General features: G+C 31.7%; 1 protein-coding gene across 6 annotated transcripts in view; it reads left to right on the forward strand.

Annotated features, from left to right (window-relative positions):
• The window catches only part of LOC148285365 (E3 ubiquitin-protein ligase znrf2), a 237608-nt gene that overhangs the window by 207945 nt on the left and 5463 nt on the right, over positions 1-24200 (forward strand). For 5 of the 6 annotated variants that reach the window (XM_088226932.1, XM_088226939.1, XM_088226948.1 and 2 more), the window contains one exon: positions 22770-22865. In XM_088226932.1, the coding sequence (XP_088083058.1) occupies positions 22770-22865 (96 nt within the window). Of the gene's footprint in view, positions 1-7675; positions 7950-22769; positions 22866-24200 lie in introns of those variants that run through there. The other variant, XM_088226967.1, reaches the window with a different exon arrangement.

A 24200-nucleotide genomic window follows, 5' to 3' on the forward strand; every position in this document is an offset into this window, starting at 1 on the left:
GCCCATATTTGAACATCTATATTCCTTCAATTATTTCGTCTATTGATGTTCGTGAAGTTAAAGAGCTAAAACCTTTATTTATGAGGGTGAGATTCATCTAATTGAATTATTTCACCTACATACTAGGCAACGCCTGAAAATGTTTTTTTTTTCAATTTCTATACTTCTTCATGGACCAGGTGGATTTACCAACAATATTTTGAGTTTGTCACTTAAACCAGCCATTGCCAGGTCATAAGCCCTATAGATGCCTAGACTTCTATATTACCTTCTCTTTAATGTTCTTCATCTCTGTTGTAATATGTTAATATAAACAGCTCCCCAGGGAGTTGAATCTAGTCCTTGTCTACAAAAATTTGGACAAACTGAAAATATTGTTCATTATAATTGTATTATAATTCAAATAAAGCACTTTGTTTCTAACTACTTATTTATTTATTATATTATTAATTATTGATCTAAATTAAACCTTGATAAGGAAGCTTGTAGAGTTTCGAAACCGGTCGGTAATCAAATAAATTTTAAGTGGGTTAAAAAAAGTGTGTTTATTTTAATTATTATAATCGTGTTTTTGCTCGTTTTGTAGCAATAAATATGTTTTTCAGTTTAATGAAATAAAAATATTGAGTTGCTTTAGATAAAATATTTCATTTATGGGTTTCCTGTGTAACACGTGATAGCACTGCGATATTTTCCTCATATAAGCTTTAGAAATGAAACTTCGATTCCGAAGTGTTTACGTGTTGATAAATACAACTTGAAATATTTCACTCGATAGAATTTCTATTTCATTCTAATACAATGTTCGTACATAATAATTAAATCATGCTTTCTTCGTACAAAATAATTTGTACCCATACGATTTTTTGTTTTTTTTTTTATTTATTTACAATTTTAAAAAACCCGTTAGGGTTACATTAGAAATTTAATATTGTCTAGTCATTTTATGTCTCGTCTTGTCTAGTTAGTTCAGTCATCATGTGCTTTTTCAGATTGATTTTAAATTTGTCTCCAGTAAAAGTTTTCAAGTAGTAAGGTAAGTCGTGTAGTGTTTAAGTCCATTATGTAGTATTTATATTAAACTTCGTTTTATGTCACTGTAGCATTTCGTAGTTCTTAGTTAAAGAAGGTTAATTTTCAAGTTCTACGACTTATAAAACAGTTATTTAAATTGGTATTGTGTATTTAATATTGTAAATTAATGTCAAATCTAATTAACGATATTTTGAGTTTGTCTAAATGTTTGTGGACGAGGCTGGCTTCCTCTCCGTGGGGAGTTATCAAGATTGAAATTCATTAAAACATTTGTGAAGTTGTAATAAATATTTTGGAGAAGACCTTATAGCCTAGATTTCCGTATTTCTTTCTCAAAAATGTTTTCCATCTCTGAAATGTCAATATATTCCGTTAAATTGAATCAACAAAAAGTATTTACTCGCGTACAAGGAAACTGTTCTATGCGAAACAAAACGTGACTATATTTATTTATGAAGATATTATCATCATCAAAATTTTATATTATATTTGCAGAGAATTTTCAGCAAAAAACTCATCAAGGGGCAGGCACTATTACATACTACTTTTTTTCTTATTACGTTTTTAGAATTTAGTAATTTAAATATAATCACTTGTCAATGTGATTATTAACTCGTGTTAAATGTTAATCGTAAAAAAAAAACGTAAAAAAATTAATCCTTTTTACATCGTGTAATTATTTTAATGACTAAAAATTGTTTGGCTTTTAATTGCCAAATATCTCCTTATTGTTTTCATGTATATTTTATTTTTACTTTTTATAATGTGTATTTATGCTTCAATTTTTATTATTATCGGTATGTTTTATAATTTATAATAATTAAGTCTCATTTCTTTACTAGTAATGGCATATTTTCTAATTTATTTTTATGATTCAATTTTTATTATTATTGCCTGCATGTTTTCTAATTTATATTTATATTGATTTTTTCTAATTTTATTATTATTTAAAAAAAAAAACACATGTAAAAAAGAAGATCCTTCCTAAACACATGAATTTCCTAGCTAGTCGGAACCTGAAACAAAGAAACTCTGTACATTTTAAAACTGTGAAATACATAAATAAATAAATAAATCTTTGATTTGTCTTAAAAACGTGTCTTTCTTAGCAATGTTACTTGTTATTATTTTCTGTTTTGAGTCAATTGATTTTTGAAATCACATTACTTCTGCGGTTTTTCTGTCAGAAATGCACTAGAAATGTCATGCATTTCTTATACAAAATCAATTTACATGTCAGTATCTTATTTGCTCATGTTTTATTGATATACTAAGATCAATAATATCACAGATGGTTCTAAGCGATCTCATTTTTATGTATAATATTATTTTTTAAGTAAATGGCAAGTTGATCATACGCTGTAATCCACTTAGTTCGATAGACCAATAGCCGGTGTCATCGCTCTCGCAACATCGTCAGATTGGTATGATTTTTTAAGAAGTTTAATGTATGTAATCTATGTAAAGGTTGTGACATTTAAGTGTTGTTTAAACTTCACAGCCTCAATTACCATAAACACCCACCAAGAAATTGTATTAATTTACGCGAGTATGTAATGATTTACAACAATTTTATTCCTGGAAATAATTTGCTTCGCCTCCTCTCTCCGCGCTATTATTGACGAGTTTTGTTTTATTTTAATGGAATAAGATTATCCAAAAAGCTTGGGAGTTGGCACTCTGAACATTTACGTACTGATTTATTATTCTGAATTCCATATTTTCCAGAAAACGATGTACTGTGTATTTAAGAACCCGCTAAGTGCTATTTAAACCTTAATCCGATGAATGTAAATCTTCGTGCCTTTTGTAAATATTCTACCATTTACAGAATCCTATGTAAGTTCTCTAACGATTTTTTGCTCAGAACTTGAATTATTATTTAATTATCGTTTGCAATTTCGTTCGTGGTACTTAACTGATTTTTTTTGTGTGGTTATAATTACTTACTTTCCCGTTGTTCAAGTGTCGGTTCAACGATGGCATTTACCTGCATTAAAATTGCTGGTCTCAGAAAGGTGTAATTTATCTCTTTGGCAATTCCCGAGATGGAAATATGAAATCCAGTTCGGTCCATTAATCTCTGTCGCACCAGGAAATCTTACATTGTCCTGGTACAGTGGTACGAAGAGGACATTTTTTCTATAAAAGGTGAAAAGTGAGCCCCTTAATCCTTTTCCGATATTTCTGTTGAAGGAATAATTGCCCGTTAATGATCTTAATTTGCTCATCCGCTCTCGCGTTTCCCCCAAAAATACACTATCACTTCTCTTTATGTCATTCGCTTATCATCCCGCGCGTGTGAACCCGGGAACCCGAAAAATATTTTAATTATTACGCCTCTGCATATATTAAGTCACTTTCTGGTCGTTATTTAGAAGATTAGAGAATGTTTTCTTTTTTTTAACAAAAACAAGTAGCATTTATCAAATTGGAACTCAGAATAAGGATGATGGCTATTATTGTATAGTTACGTGGAGGGCAAAGGGTAAAAAGATGATTGTGTTCCTATACGGCTTAACTGATCAGATCTACATATATTACAACAGGCTCTTCACAATCTTCTTCAATTTGCTCACACGAGTCAAGGGACAGCGGAATACATATAATATAAGTATTGGCATTCGATTAAATGGTGTTGGCCATGGTCCCTTTTGAAGGGAATCAAATTATTTCGACCAGGGCCCCGATTACAATGGGAAGTTCAGGCTGTAGTCAGATAAAACACACGCAAAATGAGGAAATCATACGATTTTGCCATTTTAAAACGAATGTTTTTTTTTTTAATCGCGCAAGTATAAAATATAATTACTTTTAGACCGGCAGATTACGCCATTTCAAATTTGGACTAAACATAGGTATCTGGGATCTCAATAAAGACTAAGTATTGAACTATTTTTTTTTGTAATAATTTAAAGATAATAAGTTGACCATGAAAGTGGCCGAAGCCAAATTTTAATTTTGAAAAAAAATACAAGCATTATAAATCACATGCATTTTTGTGACATTTTTCTTTATTTCTGCGTAAAATTATGCCTCCAGTAATACTTTTTAAAAAAATGTATTGAAATGTTTTAGTTGAAACCTTTTTTTATAGACTTGTATTATCTTTTTTTTAAAAGAAGATAATTCTGGTTATAATATTAAATTTATAACAATATCTCATTTACGTTTTTATGACCTTCAGACCTGCCCTTATCGTTTTCTTTAAATTATTACAACAGATTTTAGTTCAATACTTAGTCTTTATTGAAATCCCAAATACCTAAGTCTAGTCTAAATTTGAAATGGCGTAATCTGCCGGTCGAAAAGTAATTATATTTTAAGTACATAATTTTTTTAAGTAGATTTTTCTATCAGAAATATCTTTAAAAAATATTGTTTTTATCAAATTTATGTTTTTTTTTATTTATTATTGCGCGATTAAAAAAAACATTCGTTTTAAAATGGCAAAATCGTATGATTTCCTCATTTTGCGTGCGTTTTACCAGACAACAGCCTTAACATAGTTATCTTCGATTGTCTATTAAGAAAACGAGTATATTTGTATGAACATTTAAAGTATTTTCGTCGGTAACCCATAATTGAACATGTTTAAAATAAAAAATTGTATCCATGTTCTGGTTTTCATACAGAAAACTTAATTTTACTTAGTAGATAAAATTAAAGATAAATATTAATTTCCCAATCGGGGCCCTTAAAACTGTTATTGTTCTATGTACGCCTGACTAACTGGCTGTGCTATTTTCTCGGATATTTTTTTACTCTGCTTGCTGCGTTTTATCAGCATGATATGACGGGATTACGGTGGTAATAAAATACAACTTTGATATCAGAAATGAAGGAAAGGCGCTTTTTGCTTTACATTTCGGCGTCTCGAGAAAATTGGCGTGGCGTGACGCAGGACTCCGATAATAATGAATAAAGTTCCACTTGTGCCAAAAAACAGCTCTTTATTATTCACAAATACTTTGGAAATATTATCATCGTGCATTCAGAAAAAATATGTTTGAAAATAACCAATACTTTAACTCTTTTTTTTAATAATTATAATTTTGGAGTATGATAAAAAATTATGGTATTATTTTTTTTGTGCGACGTCGGATGAATTATTTTCAGTGCTTTAAAATACCCATATTTTGAATCACCTGAAAACGAAACGTTTCGCGGCCTATGGGACAAACGGCACATTTTATGTTTCCGCGTTATGCTTGCACTTAATGTTTGTTCGAAACGCACTCGGCGGGCAGCACGTGTGACGTCAAAGTGACGTGACACTAACTGCGACCCGTTTTGCTTTTACTCGTCTTAAAACCCGTAAATTATTATTGGAAAATTATGTTTTTTATACCTGCATTTTACACACATTATTATTACAATATTAATACATTATAAAAAAGGAAACAAAGTATTAAAACATATTTTATCCTGATAAATTCTTAAATAATAGTTTGTTATCGGGTGCTCAGATATTGGTTTTAATTAAGAATCAAATAAAAGAGTACATACATAATACTGCATACTTAAAAAATAATGACCATATTACATTACTATGTTTTTGATGCTTTGAAAAATTCAAAATATTATTAAAAAGATAGAAAAGAAAAAACTCAACAAAACCAGATAAATTTATCGAAAATATATTTTTTTTAAAGTAGGAAAATAGAGAAAAACAATACAATTAAAATTAAAGAATAGCCATTTACTTGAATATATTTAAATAGTGTGTGCTCATATATGTAATCAAATCAAGATAAAAAATAAAACAAAGTAAATCTAAAATATCAATTCATATCTACAAAAAAAAAAAAAAAAGGACCTATTAAAATTAAGATCTTAAATATGTAAATAAAATAAGAAAGTAATAAAAGAAATGTTTGTATTATTAGAATCCGCTCTAAATATTGAATAATATATTTTCAACGTTATTCCCTCTTTGTGAAAATACCCTATTAAAAGAAATAATAATGCTAGATCCCGTCCTACGTATACATTCGTGTATAAAACCAATAACATTTTCTCTGTAGCGGTATGATCTCGCTTCATCAATATTTAACACTGCCTCTCTATCTGAATATTTAACGAGGATAGCATCGTTCACAATTTAGTTTACTAATGTAATACCAATTCCCATCAAAGAATCGGCGGCTTTCTAACTTTCTTTCTCCTATTTTTACTTCACTTATTGAAATTGCGTTTTTATTTATTTATCGCGGGTAATTTGTGGGTAGTTGGGGCTGAGTGCTTTAATCCATCTTCGCTTATTCCCAATTCTACATTATAGATAAATCAACAGCCGAATTTAAAGTTTGAAACCATATTTGGATATAGACAGTATTTAACCTCTGCTATGGAAAGAAAAGGTTCATGTTAAAATACTTTGAACATAGCAAAATATTTTTTTTTTAAATGCTAGCGTTTATGCTTAGTTACTAAATTTGTATTTTTAAATATATTTAAATAAAATCACTTTGTTTTTATATACCACTTATATTTTTTTATAATTTGACAACCAACTAGTTTCGGCAATACTATGCCTTCTTCAGGGTTAATTACAAACTAACATAGCATATATAATTTTTTCACAGTGAAGGTAGAATGGGCGTGGCCACGGGGGTAGAGAAGAGAGGGCATAGTATTGCCAAAACTAATTGGTTGCCAAATTATAAAAATATAAATAGTACATAAAAACAAAGTGATTTTATTTTATTTTAATATATCAAATAATAATGTTCCACAAAGTAAGTGCTCAAACATCAAACATATTGTTTTTTTTTGTTATATTTGTTTCGTTTTTTCTACCCGCGGCACTGTGTTTGTTGTAGTTACCTCCACAAGATAATGAATTGTGGCTGATATTTAAGGAAGAAAATGTTTATTGAAAATAAAAGTGATGATTTTTTTTGTAATTTCGGTATTACTGATTACAATAAAAACGTTTCAATGAAATCGTAGGTTGTCTAGTTTAAAAAATATTAATTTCATCAACAATATTTTTAGTATGTCCAAATGTTTGTAGATAAAGCTGAGTTTTACTCCCTAGGTAGTTATCAAGATTAGAATTTATTGCAACAGAGACGAAAAACATTTTTGAGAAGGGAATATGGGCGTCTAGGCACTTACAGGGCTTATGACCTGTCATTGGCTAGTTTTAGTGGCCACTTTACACATTGTGACCATTCATCATTTTACCTATGTTTTACGTGTCATGTCTCTGTTGCAATAAATTAAAAATATAATATAATTTAATTTGATCAAAATACCTATCTATGTTTCTTTTCATATTTTTCATAATTTTTAACACATTGTAGTCGGGCGCTTCGAACAATAGACTCTAGCCTATAGCGGGTGTTTTTCGCGATTAGCGCAAAAATATATCGCTTTCTTAAAATTGACACAATTTCTAAACCAAATAATATTTTTATTATCTGAATAGTGAAAGACTTCAGTCATATGTCTCGATTCGCTGATTTTAATCCGAGACTTATTCATGATGAAGATTCGTCTTAATCTGCTGCAAAAAAAGTTTAATTGACGTTCACAGCGGAAAGTGTTAGAAAGTGATCTAATTTCCACTAGGTTTTGCGTTTTATTTTGATTTGAATTTAATTTTATACTCCGTGGTGTAAAAACAGTGACAAATCGCCAGTGTATTTGTTTTCCTCGGTGTTTTACCGGAGTGTGAAAATACGGCACGCGGGATAATCGCGCGAGTTCCGGTCATGGGTCGTGCGGGGCGGCAGCCCGGGGGCCGGGCGGGGCCGGTCAGCTGATCTGCGCGGGCTGGAACCAGGCGGACATGGGCATCATCATAGGCACGTGCGTGCCGGACAGCGAGCCCGAGCCGGCCGCCTACAGCGCGCGCGCGCTGCACAATCACCTGCTGCAGCGCGGGCCCAGGAGACTCGTCTATGGTAAATATCGTTACGGTCATGAATCTACCGAGTCGATGTTTTACCCGATACATTGATACATTGAGGATTATTTTTATAATTTATTTCAACAGAGGGAAAACATTTTTGAGAAGGGAATATGGAAGTCTAGGCAGTTACAGGGCTTATGACCTGTCATTGGCTGGTTTAAGTGGCCACTTTATACGCTGTGTAACATTCACCATTCTGCCCATGTTTGAACACCCACATTTCCTTAACTCTTCTATCTGTTGACTTATGTGAAGTAAAAGAGCTGAAACCGTTTGATTTTTTTTTCTGTCTAAAATCTTTGAGTGTGAAATTCTAAAAATGGCGTCGTCCACTCAAGCAACTTTTTTGCCTTTAAAAACGAGTATAAAAAAAAAAGAAATAACATTGTTAGAAAATATTTAAGTAGACAAACCTTTTAAAGATAAATCATAAGTAAATTAGTTTTTACGGCATATAATTGAAATCTTCCTAAAGGTACTTATGAATTTTATTAATAGTTATTATTAATTAATTTTGTAAATAATAAAAACACATACAAACACTTTTTTTCATCGTTTTGGTTTATTTTTGCAACCCTCATTATTTATAAAGAAAAAATAGGTTTTTCTGGTGGCCTGGTTTGTCTCGGGTCTTGAGAGGTTAATGTGAATTTCATATGTGAAATAATAGTAGGTATTCATAATTATAATGTTACGTACGCCTCAAAGTTAAATTTCAAGCACAAAACAGGAATATGTTTCGTGAACGTTTTACTTTGAAGTAAAATTCAAACGTGGAAAAATAATATTCGTGTTTCATCTTGAATTTATTATTCGGACACGGAATAATAATATATCATTACCTAAATATTTAAAATTTAATTGTATTTCGTCTAGAATTTAGATTTCAAACGTGGAACAAGAATTCTCATATTATATTATTATCGTCGTACACGAGACAATGTTATAAAAAAATATATTTACTTTTTTATAGTATTTTTTCTATTTTTCCAAACTACAATACATACACATACACATTACAAAAAGTACAGCTTCAAACTACAGCCAGAAAGCGCAGTTTGGAAAAATTGCCCACAAAGACTTCAATAGCTGAGCGCGGGCCATTCCTTTTTTTTATTACTCTGCGAAATTTTAGTACATACATATATATATACGACACTTTAAAGCCTACATATTAACGAATTTATGAAGGGATACGTATGTTATCGTAGCTGATAAGCAAAAAGAAAAACTCATACTCATGACTTAAAAATACACAGCGAGAAAAGAGAAACAGGATTATAGTATGCTGATATACGTGCATGAGGCAGGGGCGAACCGTGTATAGAAGCGATTATGCGCAGCTTACCATTATAGTTGACTAACCATAATAATGTTTTATTGTAACTTTATTTACAGAAAAACAAATAAATAATTATTTCCACCGTTTGTATTTTAATCCTAATATAAATATAAACTTTAATAAAGCGCCTGCGGTGAGCCAAGAAACTAGGCGATTATTCCAGCTTATTTTTCATACAAATAAGTATACTATATTTTGAATGTATTAACCCCAGTGCGGGTTTTTTCTCCTAGATTAAACTTGCAGATTACACAAATTATTTGAAGATTCTTGATTTGGAAAACAGTATTTCAAACGTCATTTCTTAAGGACTATTTTTCTTTGAGATGGTACTTTTGACATAAGGCCATAATTACTTTCATGCGTCATATTGCAGGACATATAGCGCTCCACGCGGCTGTTTTTAGCACTATTAATTTCTAGAACAATGTGGCCAGTTGACATTTCAATTATAATATCAACTGAATTCATAGGGGAATTTTTTATTTATTTTTTAATGAATTATGTATTTAAGTAATGGATAATATATCTATATAATATAATAACCACAGAAAAATATCAATTTATAGTATATATTACTTACATTATATTATGTACCTCCTATGTAGGTACAAATATATGATATATTTTTTATACCTTACATGTAAATAAAATCACCATTCACCACAGATATGAGGTAACTTAAAAACTTCCACAAAAACAAAATTTATTTGTAGCACAATAATTATTCAATAAAGGTGTATGTATATCTGTGTTTTCCATACTTAACCAAGACCTTAAACCCGTTATTGCTGTGATAGCTGCTCCTCTTTACCTCTTATGTTAAAGCTGCCTAATTCTAATTTCTACACGTAATTTCTTTATTTTTTCATTCCCTCTTTCTTTTATTCACATTTAGTTGTACATTAAATGAAAAAAACCGTTGCATGCATTATTATTATTCGTACTTATTATTGCCAGTATTGCTGTACGGAGTGGAGGGTTGGACTCAAGTTTCAACGATGAGCACAATTGAGGCCTTCGAACTTTGGTCTTGCAGAAGAATGCTTCGAATCTCACGGACTGATCGTGCCTCCAATGAAGCGGTTTTGAGTATTATGAACAAAGAGAGGGCGTTACTGACCACTGTCAAAAGAAGAAAAGCCTCATACTTTGGTCACATATTCCGCAATGAGAGGTATGCCCTTCTCTAACTTATCATGGAAGGAAAGATAGAGGGCAGGCGGGGTATGGGTCGGAAAAGATCATCGTGGCTCAGAAATCTCAGACAGTGGTTCGGTGTGCCGGATGCCGGATGCCGCAGCGCTGATTAGACTGTCCCAAGATCGTGATGAATTCAGAATGATGGTTGCCAACCTATAGTAGAAGCGCCAAAAGAAAAAGAAGATTATTCATACAGTATTGTGCAAATTAATGTAATCATGTAGTTTTTCTTTCTTTTTGAATATGGCTACTCTACTGCAAGACAACTTCAGCAGCTATTTGTATATGAATAATACATAACCAATTTTTCGCATTAAGTTATTGTCAATGTCAGTCGTTTTAATCGTTAGGTTCACTAAATTATTCGTGTTTTTGTGGATTTGTGAGATATTTAAGTCAAGCTCTTAATCTTCCAGCACCTTTCAGCACCATGTCATGTTTCTAAGAAGTTGTTGAACTATTTATTTTATATATAACATTTAGGCGAATCTTTCCGATTCGCCTGGTAACTCATCAGATTCATCTCAGTGCCAAAGGGTAGATTTCATAAAATATATTACCTATATAATAAACTTAAGGGTGATGGAAGCTATATTTCAGGCATGTTTACACATCTCATATTGAATGTAACCCAGAAATACATTTTTTCTTTTTTTAAATCTACATTTAAAATATATCGGCCTGTGTTCACATACATTCGCACAATAGTGTATCAACCCCTATAACAATACACACCGCTACTTATTCGCGTTACAGAAAAGTTCATGAATTAATCAAATTCGAATTTGAAATAGACAAAGATATTATTCGACCCGAATTTGAGTTTCCCGCCACTGAAGTACCTACCTCTACCTCCATACTTATCCTAGTCATATTATGTTGCCAAGTTGTTCGTTGCTTTTGATATTACAATTATTCTGAACTTCTCGGAACTGCCTTATATCACGAAGTAAAATAATAAAAGTCCCGTCAGAATAAGTTATACTACGCAAAGAAACCGACTTTGAAATTCATCTAATCATGGGATTTTCTTTGTTTCACGAAAGAAAATAACACAACTTTATTAAACTACTAATTTGTGAATTTTTTTGATCTTGAACGAATTTTTGCTTCATATTAATATTTTATTCTTACATTTCGCTTTACGATTACGATTACGATTAGAAATTATATTATCTTTATAAAAAATCTACGATTACCTTTCGAATAGTTTTCGTAGTGTTTGTAGCTTAGGTATATTTCATTTGTTGTCCATGTCTATAAATGTTTTTATTTTAATATAATTTATTTATTTGTTGGATTGTTTACTCACAACCATTCTCAGTCAAAATTGAAATATAAAATACAAATATTAATTTCACAGATATTCAACACAAAATCACCGTAAGTCACTGTATAATATATGTACATATAATAATTTCACAGATATTCAACACAAAAACCCGAATGAACGCTTGTACGAGTATCACTGTGTGTGAGTCACTGTATAATAAATATGTTCATTTAATAATTTCACATATATTCAACACGAAAATCCGAATGCGCGCTTGTATCACTGTGAGTCACTGTATAATAAATATGTACATATAATAATTTCACAGATATTCAACACAAAAACCCGAATGAACGCTTGTACGAGTATCACTGTGTGTGAGTCACTGTATAATAAATATGTTCATTTAATAATTTCACATATATTCAACACGAAAATCCGAATGCGCGCTTGTATCACTGTGAGTCACTGTATAATAAATATGTACATATAATAATTTCACAGATATTTAACACAAAAACCCGAATGCACGCTTGTACGAGTATCACTGTGTGTGAGTCACTGTATAATAAATATGTTCATTTAATAATTTCACATATATTCAATACAAAAATCCGAATGCACGCTTGTATCACTGTGAGTCACTGTATAATAAATATGTACATATAATAATTTCACAGATATTTAACACAAAAACCCGAATGCACGCTTGTACGAATATCACTGTGAATCTCTGTACATTTCAACTCTGTGGGACCTTTGTCCTATGCTGAATTTGAATCGACGGTTTCTCTCATCAGGTAAAAATCCTGAAAGAGAAGTTTATTTATTTAATAACTATATATACATATACAGTTTACACACATAATACGAATAAGGGCGGGTATGTTGACTTAAGTCAATTTCTTCTTACCTATCCAAAACATTCAATTTGTGAAAATAATTGGTATTTAACTACTAGCAAAAAAAAATCACGTGTTTCCTGTACCGTATCCAGGCGCAAGATGACTGTAGCAGAGCGTCTAAATTTTTTTGATTACTTTTGGGTCCCCCAATACTCCGTACATATTAAAATAGCATATCTGGGACTACTGATGTTTTTTGCACTAAAACAAAGTGGACTTTAGATTTTTATTTCAACTTTAAAAATGCATTTAAATGACTAAATTGAACTGTGTTCTATTCACGTATAAAATAGCTTATTGCGATCATTTCTGCATTTTTACCTTCAAAACAGCAAAAAGTGGACCCCGTGTTTTGTCCTCTAAGGTACAGATATAAATAGTAATTTTATTATTTTATTTATTAGGGATATCAACAGTAATACGTGTAAAAAAAATATGACAAAAATATACAGAGAATAAAACCAATGACAGATATCCACAGAAATACATTAAATACTCGTACAACACATGCTAGTGTGTTTGTGTAAGTGTGTGAGAGGGTGTTATAATGGAATGAGGGTGGACATGTGTGTAAATATTATTGCTCAATTGTCGAAAATAAAAAAATATATAAAATATTAAGAATTAGAGATAAAATAAAATTTTATTATAGAAACTAAGTATAAGAAAAAAAAGTTTGTTTTAAAACGCGCATTTTAAATGTTAATTTGTGACAATCAAACGGATCAATTATATTGAGCTAAAACTAAATATTATTGTATATTTTTTTGACGGTGAATCCGAGAATAAATTAATTATTCACCTTAATTACTGTTTCTTAAAACACAATAATTGTAGCTTTATTTAGAAAATAAAACATTTCGAAAGCGCTGCAATTATTCCACACGAAGGGCCTTGCAATTCGCCACAATGTGCAAGTTTTTCTACAGTGCCTGAACACGTTGACCCAATGGCGTACTGGTTAAACCTTAAAGCTTCCGTTACAGCTTCTAGTGTTGAACCTTTTGGTGGCATTGGCAGTTTAACGAGAAAACTAACTTATTTGCATATTTTTTGCTGCTCGAATATTTTATTCAGATTTCAAATTTCTATTTTGGTTGAAATTAAAATGACTTTGTCAAGTTATCAAATTTTAACTGCTTTTTTTCCGAAACATTAATTTATTTTCCAATTTAAGACTTCGGTGCAACACTTTACTGTATTGTCCCGGCTCCGTGAACAGCCTCGACCGCTTTGGACAAAATAGTGGGACAACACAACCGATTCGACCGTAGTTCAAAGCGAAAGGCTTTGAAGATGGATTGGGGGTAAGACATTGTCACGCGGCGGTAGCCTGCCCGTCTATCTTTTAGGACAATGTCTTGGTCCATTGTCATGTCATCCAAATTTCCGTTCACACTATGACAATATAAGCCTGAAGCTAAGATAAGACAGTTTTGTCCTATCGTCGTGAGAACTACGCATTAATTTATAAAATTAATGTGCTACTTTTTGATGCTTTTGAATATTATTCTCTGTGATTTTTTTATCCACCACTATTTCAAGATATCATCAATATTATACAGTACTCCTATGTTCTTATTGTTACAAACTACTTACAGAAATAATTATCGTAGATCTTAAAAAAACTGATTCAATGAAAGTTTAATTTGTTTTAACCTTGTATTCGCAAAATTTATTTCGTAATACTTACGTGTTATATTATATATGTGTGTACGTAATATATCTGTGATTTGAATCTCACATCCCGTCAGATTAGTACAGCGGATAATCTGACGAAACATTCGTTTTTTCCAACTTTCGTATCTCTCGCGTGCCAAATGCGAAAATAGCAAATGCCTCTTTTTACACAATTTGTAAATAACACGGTACAAAAATTGTTTTTTTTTTTAACGTCAATTTAACAATGCGTAATAGTAATTTAATTACATTGTGACTCGGTTACAACGGCCTCGTCTATTACGTCGACTAGGATTTAACGTCACGTTTTAGCAAGTCCTGCCAAACTGTATCAAAAACTCGATTTATCGTCAATTAATAACGTCATTTTCGTTTGTCCATCGCTTCAAGAAGCTATGAAAGCTGCCGAAGCACTTCCTTGTTTCTTCCGCTTCAGAGAAAGACGTTTGTAGAGACGCGGTACAAGCATTTACCCAGAATCACAAAAAAACATGTTTTTTTTAAAGAATTATCAAGAAAAAAATTACGGCTAACGTGAGTTTCATGATACTGTAGTGTTCCCTTTTAAATAAACTCTTTGAGTATTAACTTTAATATTGTTAGTTTAACGTAATGTAGTCCGCATCAATTTCAACGCAATGTCAATAAAATACATGTTAAAAAAGAGGTTCCGGTCATTGATATATAATACATAGACATGCCCTTTAGAGTAAAGTATTTTTAGAAGCAGTGGCACGAAAACATACCCATAGTTACTAAGTACTGTTTATTTATACGAGGGCTGGTATTACAAACGCTCTCGTGGCCGTATTACGAGTATCTCGTGTATTTAAGGAAACACTTTTTCTCGTGTATTTTGTATCTAAAATACACGAGATAATATGGCCGCGAGAGCGTTTGGAATACCAGCCTAGGGCTGCATTCAACGAGCATGCATATGCTACCAAAAATTGAAGGATACTCATTTTTAGTAAATAAAAAGTTTGTATTTTATCGTTAACAATCAACAATTGTTTTTGGTAGATTCCAATCAGGTTCTTTCCTTAACTTCCTTATAATTTCGACCCATTTTTTTCTTTTTTAAATTTCATAAAAGGTACATGTTTTTAAAAAAATTCTATACATATCTACTTTTACACATCTAGTAAATGTTATCACTGTAACTCTCCAAAAAAAAAAACTAACTCTTGTGCTTGGAGAGTGATTTACACTGTTGTAGTTGTTTATTGTTTATTATAAGAGTTTATATAATTTTAAATACGAGTACACGAGAAAAAAATAAGAACATAGGATATATAAAGAAAAAACATAAAACAATAATACATTCATACTAATTAAAATTTAATGTACTTTTTACACGTGTTCAAAAAATTTCTTTAGATTTACTTTAAATTTATTTATTGATATATTATTTTTAATAGTTTTTAGTTCATTGGGAAGATTATTATAATTTTTTACACCTTTGAAGACAAAGCTATTTTGACCATGACTTGTGTGGAATTTAGGAATTTCAATATTATGTTGGTATCTGAGTGACTTATTCATCTTAAATTCTTGTCTTTTTTATAAATTTTTATTATATAATTTATTTTATTACTGTATGAACCTTAAATATTTTAAATAGACTTTCTTCGCGATTTCCGAGAAGCGTCCGACTGTTTACATTGTTGGCAAGTTTATGTAGTTAATGGCTGCGGGAAGACGTATATTGTGAAGGAATTAGTTGGGTAACTGTCCGGTAACACTGGCTACCAGATACAGCTACCGGTGCCGCTCGGCTGACCGCGTGATGCAACTCTGCTAGCCTCTCGCCGCCGGTAGGCACTATGGTAATTCAACGTTCCCATTTGGCAACATTTTAATTTTTTCTCTCCCCTCTCTCTCTGGCCCGTAATTTAATCCGTTTCCGTAGGCTTTTCCTTCGCGAACCGAATGCAAATGAGCGCCGAATGTTCTATATGAAATTTTAATTTCTCCATTCACGGTGCGAGGCACCCAGATTTATGAGCGAGTTTGTTTAATTAAGTTTTTATTAAGAGCGTAATGCGCATTAATGCGTATTTTAATACAGAAATACGGTTGTTTGATTTATCTCGGCAAACTCATCACTCTTATTGCCACACAGTTGATGATTGTGTAGAATTTAATTGTGACAGTGCTTTTATTTATTTTTCAGTCCGATGAAAATCGTACGTAATCTATTTTAATAGAAATATTTGCGTTCTTCTTCTTCCAAATCGGTCCCTCAATGCTGAGGATCGTGATCACCATGAACATTTCTGATTGGTCTGTTCCACTCCAGTCTGTCCACAGCCCGGAGTACTGACTCATCAAATTTTAGCCCCGTAGCCACCTTTATTTGGTCAGTCCATCTATATGGGATTCTACCCCGGCTTCTCCTACCTTCAACTCGGCCAGACATTATTGCTTTTTCTAGATTGTCTGGCTCACGTCTAGCAATATGTCCAAAGAAAGACAGTATCCTTCTCAAACACACCACTGATAGACGAGTTGTAATATGGAGCTCTTCCAGTATCGATGCATTCGTCCTTCTGGATGTCCACGGCACTCGCAGCAGCCTTCTCCAACACCACATCCCGAATGCATCGATCCTCTTCCTCTCGTAGGCACGCATTGTCCACGTTTCAGCCCCATATAAGAAAACGGAGAATACCAGGGCTTCCATCAACCGCTTTTTTATGCGTTCTATGATATCGTCGTTTGGCATGCAACACCTCGTAAGCGACATGAAACAAAATGTTCAGGAGAGCGAACAAAGTTGTTATTTACATAAGTAATGAATGAAATATTACTTTTTTTATTTTTTTAAAATACCTTTTTGTTTATTTAATTGGTTTTAAATTCAGAAATCATTTTTATTCGGGTATTGTAATTGTTACGTTCACATTCGCGGTTATTTAATTTTTTTTAAGCCAAATATTTGCACATTCGCGGATTTGCACATTTTTTGCATGTAAATAATATTAGGTCAACCATAAAGAAACAAATTATTTTCCCTTTAAAACTATGATTGGTTCCAAGGATTTAAAGATAATAAAAACAGAAAGCTTTGAAAATTATTTATATTTTATAAAGTCACATTGTGCACATAATACTACTTCCGTAAATATTATTTATGTAAGCACTACTTTAAATTATAATTTTTATACTTACGTAAATAATATTGTATAATACTATATATTATACATTAAAATTTAGTGTAGTATTTGATCATGAAATGGCTGGCAATCAGCAGGCAAAAACTTTTTCAACTCCTGAAGGTGTCGATATTTTGTTTTTTTGATTTTCCATGGCTCCTTGAACATAGAAGGGAAAAATGTTGGTAAAGGGAGGTTTTTTGGGTGATGAGGCAAATCTGTAAAGTCGTCATTAAAACTAGTTTCAAATCGAATTATTTCATTAGGCTGGTAAAACAAAACTCTAATGTCTGTTACATTAAGGCCAACACCGCGACTTGGCTTTATAGACTGATAAATAATATTGTCTTTTTTAGAATAATAAATAATAATTGGTTCTAAATATAATTGATTGGTCGACTTTCTACTGTAATGGGATAGTATTTTTGGCAACTGATCTAAAAAATCTCTTACCTTTTCGACTATTTTGGTGGACTTAACATAATTTTTTTCATCTTCAGACGTATTTGGTTCTACATTTTGGCGATCTTCATCAATATTTCTTGTTATCAAATATGAGATTTTGAAAGATTGCCTTTCTTGTTGCTTTATCGAATTTTTGGCAGTGCTTTGTGGAGACTTTTTTGCACGCGGAAAGATTGCACGTTGGACCTATTTTTATCTCTTTTTTAGGGGAATCTTGCAAAATAATTTTATACTCAATCTTATATTTATATATATCAAAACCACGTATCCACCGCGTGTTATACAAGTAATTCTTCTTTCTTAAAAGCTCGTTAAAATGATATTCAGCATATTCCATCTCATCATAATTACTATTTATTTTTAATAACTGTTTATGTATGTATTTTTAATAATTGGAGACCTAAACACAATTTTAAATGAAAAAAATGCTCACCTTAAGCAGCGATGCATACGTTCGGTGCGCTGTTAATAATACACTATGGCCGCCATGAAACATTCGCGGTGTTGCAGTGCAGACAACATACGCGGTGTTACATTTTGCCCTTAAAAATGACGATTTATACAAATTTCGGACATTCTGGGTATGCACATTTGTGGAGAAAAGGATAACGAATCGAATGGTATCAAAAGGTCACTTTTAAATAAAATTTCGAATTCGCGGTGTTGCATGCCGAACGACGATATCCCAAATATTTCAATTTTAAGGTCATTTTACTCGGACCTCTGATCCGTGAGTTTGCGACAGTACCACGAACCACGAATAACATTTCTTTGAATTATTCTATTTTTATATTGATATTTAGACAAACGAAAATATTATGTAATTAAACAAATACATTGGTAAAACATTTTGAGTTTGTCCAAATGTTTGTAGACATTGTCGGCCTCGTGGTGTTATGGTCAGTGCGTTTGCCTACTATGCAAGAGGTCTCGGATTCGATTCCCGGCATGGTTGATATGAAATGTTTATTTGTTTTCACACTAGAATATTTCATAGTCCCGTGACTGGTATCTGAAATGTAAGACTGTTCACCTTACCTTCATGTAACAAAATTGATCAAGATACGCTGCGATTGGTGTACCAATCCAGTGCCCTATGCACCATTCGGTGCGGAAATGGAATAATGATTTTAGACAAAAGACTGGATTTTACCCCCTAGGGAGTCATTAAGATTAACAAATTACAACAGGGATGGAGAACATTTTAGCTAAGGGAATATGGAAGTCCAGACATTTATAGGGCTTATGACCTGTCATTGGCTGTTTTAAGTTCCATTTTCCATTCTCTAAAATGTTATCCATCCCTGTTTTAATTTGTTAAATATATAAGTATGAATCGGGTTGTGGTCCCGTGGCTAGTGTCTCGGACTTACGGCTCAAAGGTCCCTGGTTCGAATCCCACTCTACCCCAACTTGATTCCTATTTTCTAACAGTTAATAATTTACAACTCGTTGAAAATGGCACTCAAGATTAAATATTTGGGTAAATCATAAGAACGCAAATATTTATTTTTCTTTTAAAAAAATGTATACTGTAATTAAATAACTGGCCTTGTTTTTATAAAAATAAATATATTCATTTGTTTGCACCACTGCAGGCCAGGAGGCACATACCATATACTTATTCTTACGCGTAACATTGTTCGATTTCTAAATAATACAAAATAAGTATATTTAATAGCTGCCTACGCCTGATATTATTAGAAAATATGGTACTGCTGGTTATGACATATTCTTGGTAACCACAGCCCCGAATATGAGCCCCAACGGGCCCAACTAAGAACACTTGTCGAAAACTTTCTTCCCTTGAGATGGGAATAATTTTCCCAACACCAAATTTATGTAGAGAATTTGGCGGAATAGTGACAACACTTTATTCCTCCGGGGGTATTTTTTTCAAATTACCTCAAAACACTGTGCGTAATTTTACGCATTTACCAAACATGTACTTAAAAATATAAATATACCTAGTTAGTATTAAATATCACCATCATAATCATAGTTAGTATTCAATATCATTATCATAATCATAGTTAGTATTCAATATCTTTATTATAATCATAGTTAGTATTTAATATCTTTATCATAATCATAGTTAGTTTTCAATATCATTATCATAATCATAGTTGGTATTCAATATCTTTATCATAATTATAGTTGGTATTCAATATCATTATCATAATCATAGTTGGTATTTTCAACTATTAGTAATGATCAAATAACCGAACCTAAGTGATCACTTTAATCACCATTTTTCTTTGTGTTGATTTTTGTGAAGTCATTAAGTTGATGTTGAAATCTAGGTATAACACGTTGATTTGGTTCGTAATACACCTCGTACGAGAAACGTATAAGATACCGTGCATTGTGAGTTTTGTTTAAATAATCAGTCATAATGTAAATTATGTGCCTACCTTGACATAATATTATCGGACAATCGGACCTCTGTATTGGGGAAAATACATGTCAAAGAAAATCTACTCTTAGGTCAGCATTTGATTCAGGCAGATGCAAATTTGTCGTACTCCAGGGTTGCCCAAAAACTAGGTTCAGATAATATAGTACTTATGCCGCTGGAACCAACGAGGAATTTTGGTGTTTTTTTAATATTATAAATGGTTTTTCAATAGATAATGAAACTCACCCAATTTTTTAAAAACTATTTTTATGTATCGTATTATCAGCGCTATGGTTTTTTTAATTTTTGCAATTTTGCAATTACTCCGCCTGTGACGTCACAAATTATCTTCTGTGAGTTCTGCTGATTGGCGAATTGGCTTCCCGTTAACCGGAAATCTAGCACAACACTATCATTGGTTGATTCGGAAGAACTAGTGACGTCCTTCAAATTAGTTTGTTTTTACTCTAATATTTTTTAATGTATTTTCAGAAACTTCGCCGTGCAATTTGATGGTCTAATTGTTAGTGCGTACGCGCAGAGAAAACATACGAGAATGTTTTTTATATACAATTTCCCGTATCATTGCCTTTACTACTGCGCATCATCGCAGTCAGATCAGATCTCAACTGAAATGCCACTTCCTTCGTTTATCATACCCTCAATTTTAAAATCAGAAAGTTGTAGTGTTAGAAATTAAATTAAGGTGTAGTATTGTAAAGCGCCCTTAAGGTGATTTTTCACAAAAATGACACTACATAACTCATTACTATGTTGACTACGCTTATAATTATAGTTTTATAAAATGAATGCGATCGCTTCTTTTGTAATTGGTTGTATCTTCTTGAAATATTTTTTATCAAATTATTTCTGAACAGAAATGATATTGAGCGCAACGAATGTAATAAGAAATTTATTGTTACAACAACCCCAATTGTTTCTAAACAAGTTTGGAAGTATTACGTTTTATTTAATATATTATATTATCTGGCACGACCTTGGCTTTCACTTTCACATCTTGGATAGAAATAATAATAAAATAAATTAATGTATAAATGTCACGCATCGTACATCGGAGCCAACTTGACACACGAAATAAATTATATTATAATCTTTACATATATAATTCCTCTGTACGTGTGATGTCACCGTACTCCTCCTAAACGGCTTAACCAATTTACGTGCGGTTTTCAGAGAAATATAGATCTTTGCGCTGAGCGTGTTAGTAGATAGTAAAAAATAAGTTAGGAGCATAAATGTTTTATTAATTGATTTACCAGGGTTGCATTCGAGTAGAATGCACTTGAAAAAAAATGGAAAGATATTGTTTTTTTGTGTGTAAAAAAAGTTTGTTTTTGAATGTTTACAAACAGCATTTGTTTTTTGTGGATCTCAATCAGATTCTTTTCTTAAATTCTTCTTAATTTCTACCCATTTATTTATTTTTATTGGATTTTTGGTAACACTAAAATAATTTTAAAAATTTCTTTTTAAAATAACATTTTTAAAAATCGTATTCCTTCATAAGTACACCCCTTTGTTGGTGAGACGACCGGAGTTGGACGTTTGCAAAAAGAATGCCATATTTGAAAAAATATTTATTTTATGTTTTGAAATTCAACCATAAACAAGTACCTACTTAAATTCAATATTTTTTTAATATTGACAATTTTTAGTTTTGAAATTTAATCACAAACAAGTACTTCTATAACGAAAGTTGAGTTTTACTACAGTTTAATTTATTAACGAATTTGGTTTAACTATCGTGCTTCTATTAATGCGTAATTTCACCCGCGTTTTAACGAGTGAAATATAACCACTGTTTTTTTATTCCAAATCTCAAAAATGGAATATTATTTTTTACACATTGTTACACTGTGGAATGCTTAGAGTATATTATACTCTAAGGTGGAATGTGACTTTGCAAACGTCAAAAAGGCGAACAAATTAAACCACGTGACAACATGGCATATATATTTCTTTCTTTTCTCATAGCGCCGAAAACATCTACGTAACGCGCAATGTTTAACCTCTCCGAGCCTGAACGTAAAAAACGCCAGTTCCTGAGGGGGATACCAGGAATACCCCGGCTAAAATGCTATAAATACGACTTAGATAATATATAAAAATACGAGTATTTCATTGTGATTATGATAGCGTTCATAATACTTTTACTTAATAGACCATTGAAGATTACTCTGTTAACTTTCCTTTCTAATCGGGACCCTGTTTTTCATTCTGTTAAAATCACAGTAATTAATTTTCCCTGATTGTTGATGTAATTCGCAGCTGTTATTGGCATCCTTTGGTACAAAAATTCCTCCTCATATTCGCTGGGTTTTTTTTATACTTTATCGTTTTATGTCTAATTTGATAATTTTGTTTCAGGAATAAAATGTCCGGTGTGCAGCAAGTTTGTCCTTCCAGACGACATAGAATGCCATCTCGTGATGTGCCTAACCAAACCTAGACTTTCATACAATGGTGAGTTATTGCTTAAAATTTGTTTTTTTCCCACAGAAATCGGAAAATTTATCAATTGAAGCGATCATATTGAATTTAGTATATTTCTTTGGGATATATTCGTACAAGCCGGTCAATAATTGCCCCGAATACTGTGCTAAAAAGTCAACTGCACGTCGCCGTCGGACTGATTACGCCTGACTAAATCGACAAAATCGTGGTCTCGTATTCCCGTTTTTCCTACCCCAAAACTCAACCGTAATAAAGCGTATGGCAAAAAAAATCTATGTCGGTTCGTTTTTCTTTTTTTTAAAAATAGTTGTCATGTTTTCATAACGGATGTCTGAAGACGGCGGTGAAACCAGGCGGTTTTATGTTAAAATATATAAATAAAACAAAAATGGGACTCGACCACATAATGGTTAAATGACCCAATAAATTCATTATTATACCTTTGTAAAGGCCTTTTTTTTTATTTTGGTATTGTACAGGAAAATGTATTAATAGAGCTTAATTCCTTGCCAAGTTTATGTAGTCTGAATGGGCGAATGATTTGTTTGTAAAATATCGCTGCCTAAATTTACATGTAATTTGTCTGTTGTCGAAATTATCACAACTAATTAATTAAACTTAAATTAATTGGCACATTTTTTTATTTATTGTGTTTGCAGACAATTGGTAGAATTCCACATTAAATTTGTAATGTATCCAAAATAAAACACGTTTATTGGATTTTAATTTTACTTTATTAAAAAATGTATACAATAGCGTATATTGTGACGCGTTTCGTCTTGTTAGGACATTTTCAAATGAATTTGTTATTTTTTCTACGGACCTGTTTTAAAGCTAAAGAAACTTCTTTATCGAGGTATACTTTAACTAATGAATTCTATCCTATTTTATTTTTACAGTGATAACTAAATATAACATTGATTAGTTTTAAAGATCGTATCCATCTCACTTCACACTTCCTGTCATTAAAAGAACAACATGACTTGACTTATTAGCTCCATGTGTATCAATAATGTAATATTTAGTTATCACTATAAAAATAAAATAGGGTAGAATTCATTAGTTTAGTATACCCTGATAAAGAAGCTTGTGTAGCTTTAAAACCGGTCGGAAGAAAAAAAAATGGGTAAAAACAAAGTTGTTTTATATTTATTTTATTTATGAAAAAAAAACACAAAAGTTGACCAAAAATTTTAAGTATCTCCGCCGGTTACATGTAATTGAATATGTTTTATTTATTTATATATACGCCAAATAGGCATTTTTAAGGACATATTTATACATAGAAAATTATTATAAAGGAAAGTAGAAAGACACTTAACTATAAGTTAAAATAAAACCACT

Source organism: Micrasema longulum, unplaced genomic scaffold (assembly GCF_059751315.1).
Source record: "Micrasema longulum isolate JH-2025_06_02 unplaced genomic scaffold, ASM5975131v1 h1tg000040l, whole genome shotgun sequence".
Classification (NCBI taxonomy): Eukaryota; Metazoa; Arthropoda; class Insecta; order Trichoptera; family Brachycentridae; genus Micrasema; species Micrasema longulum.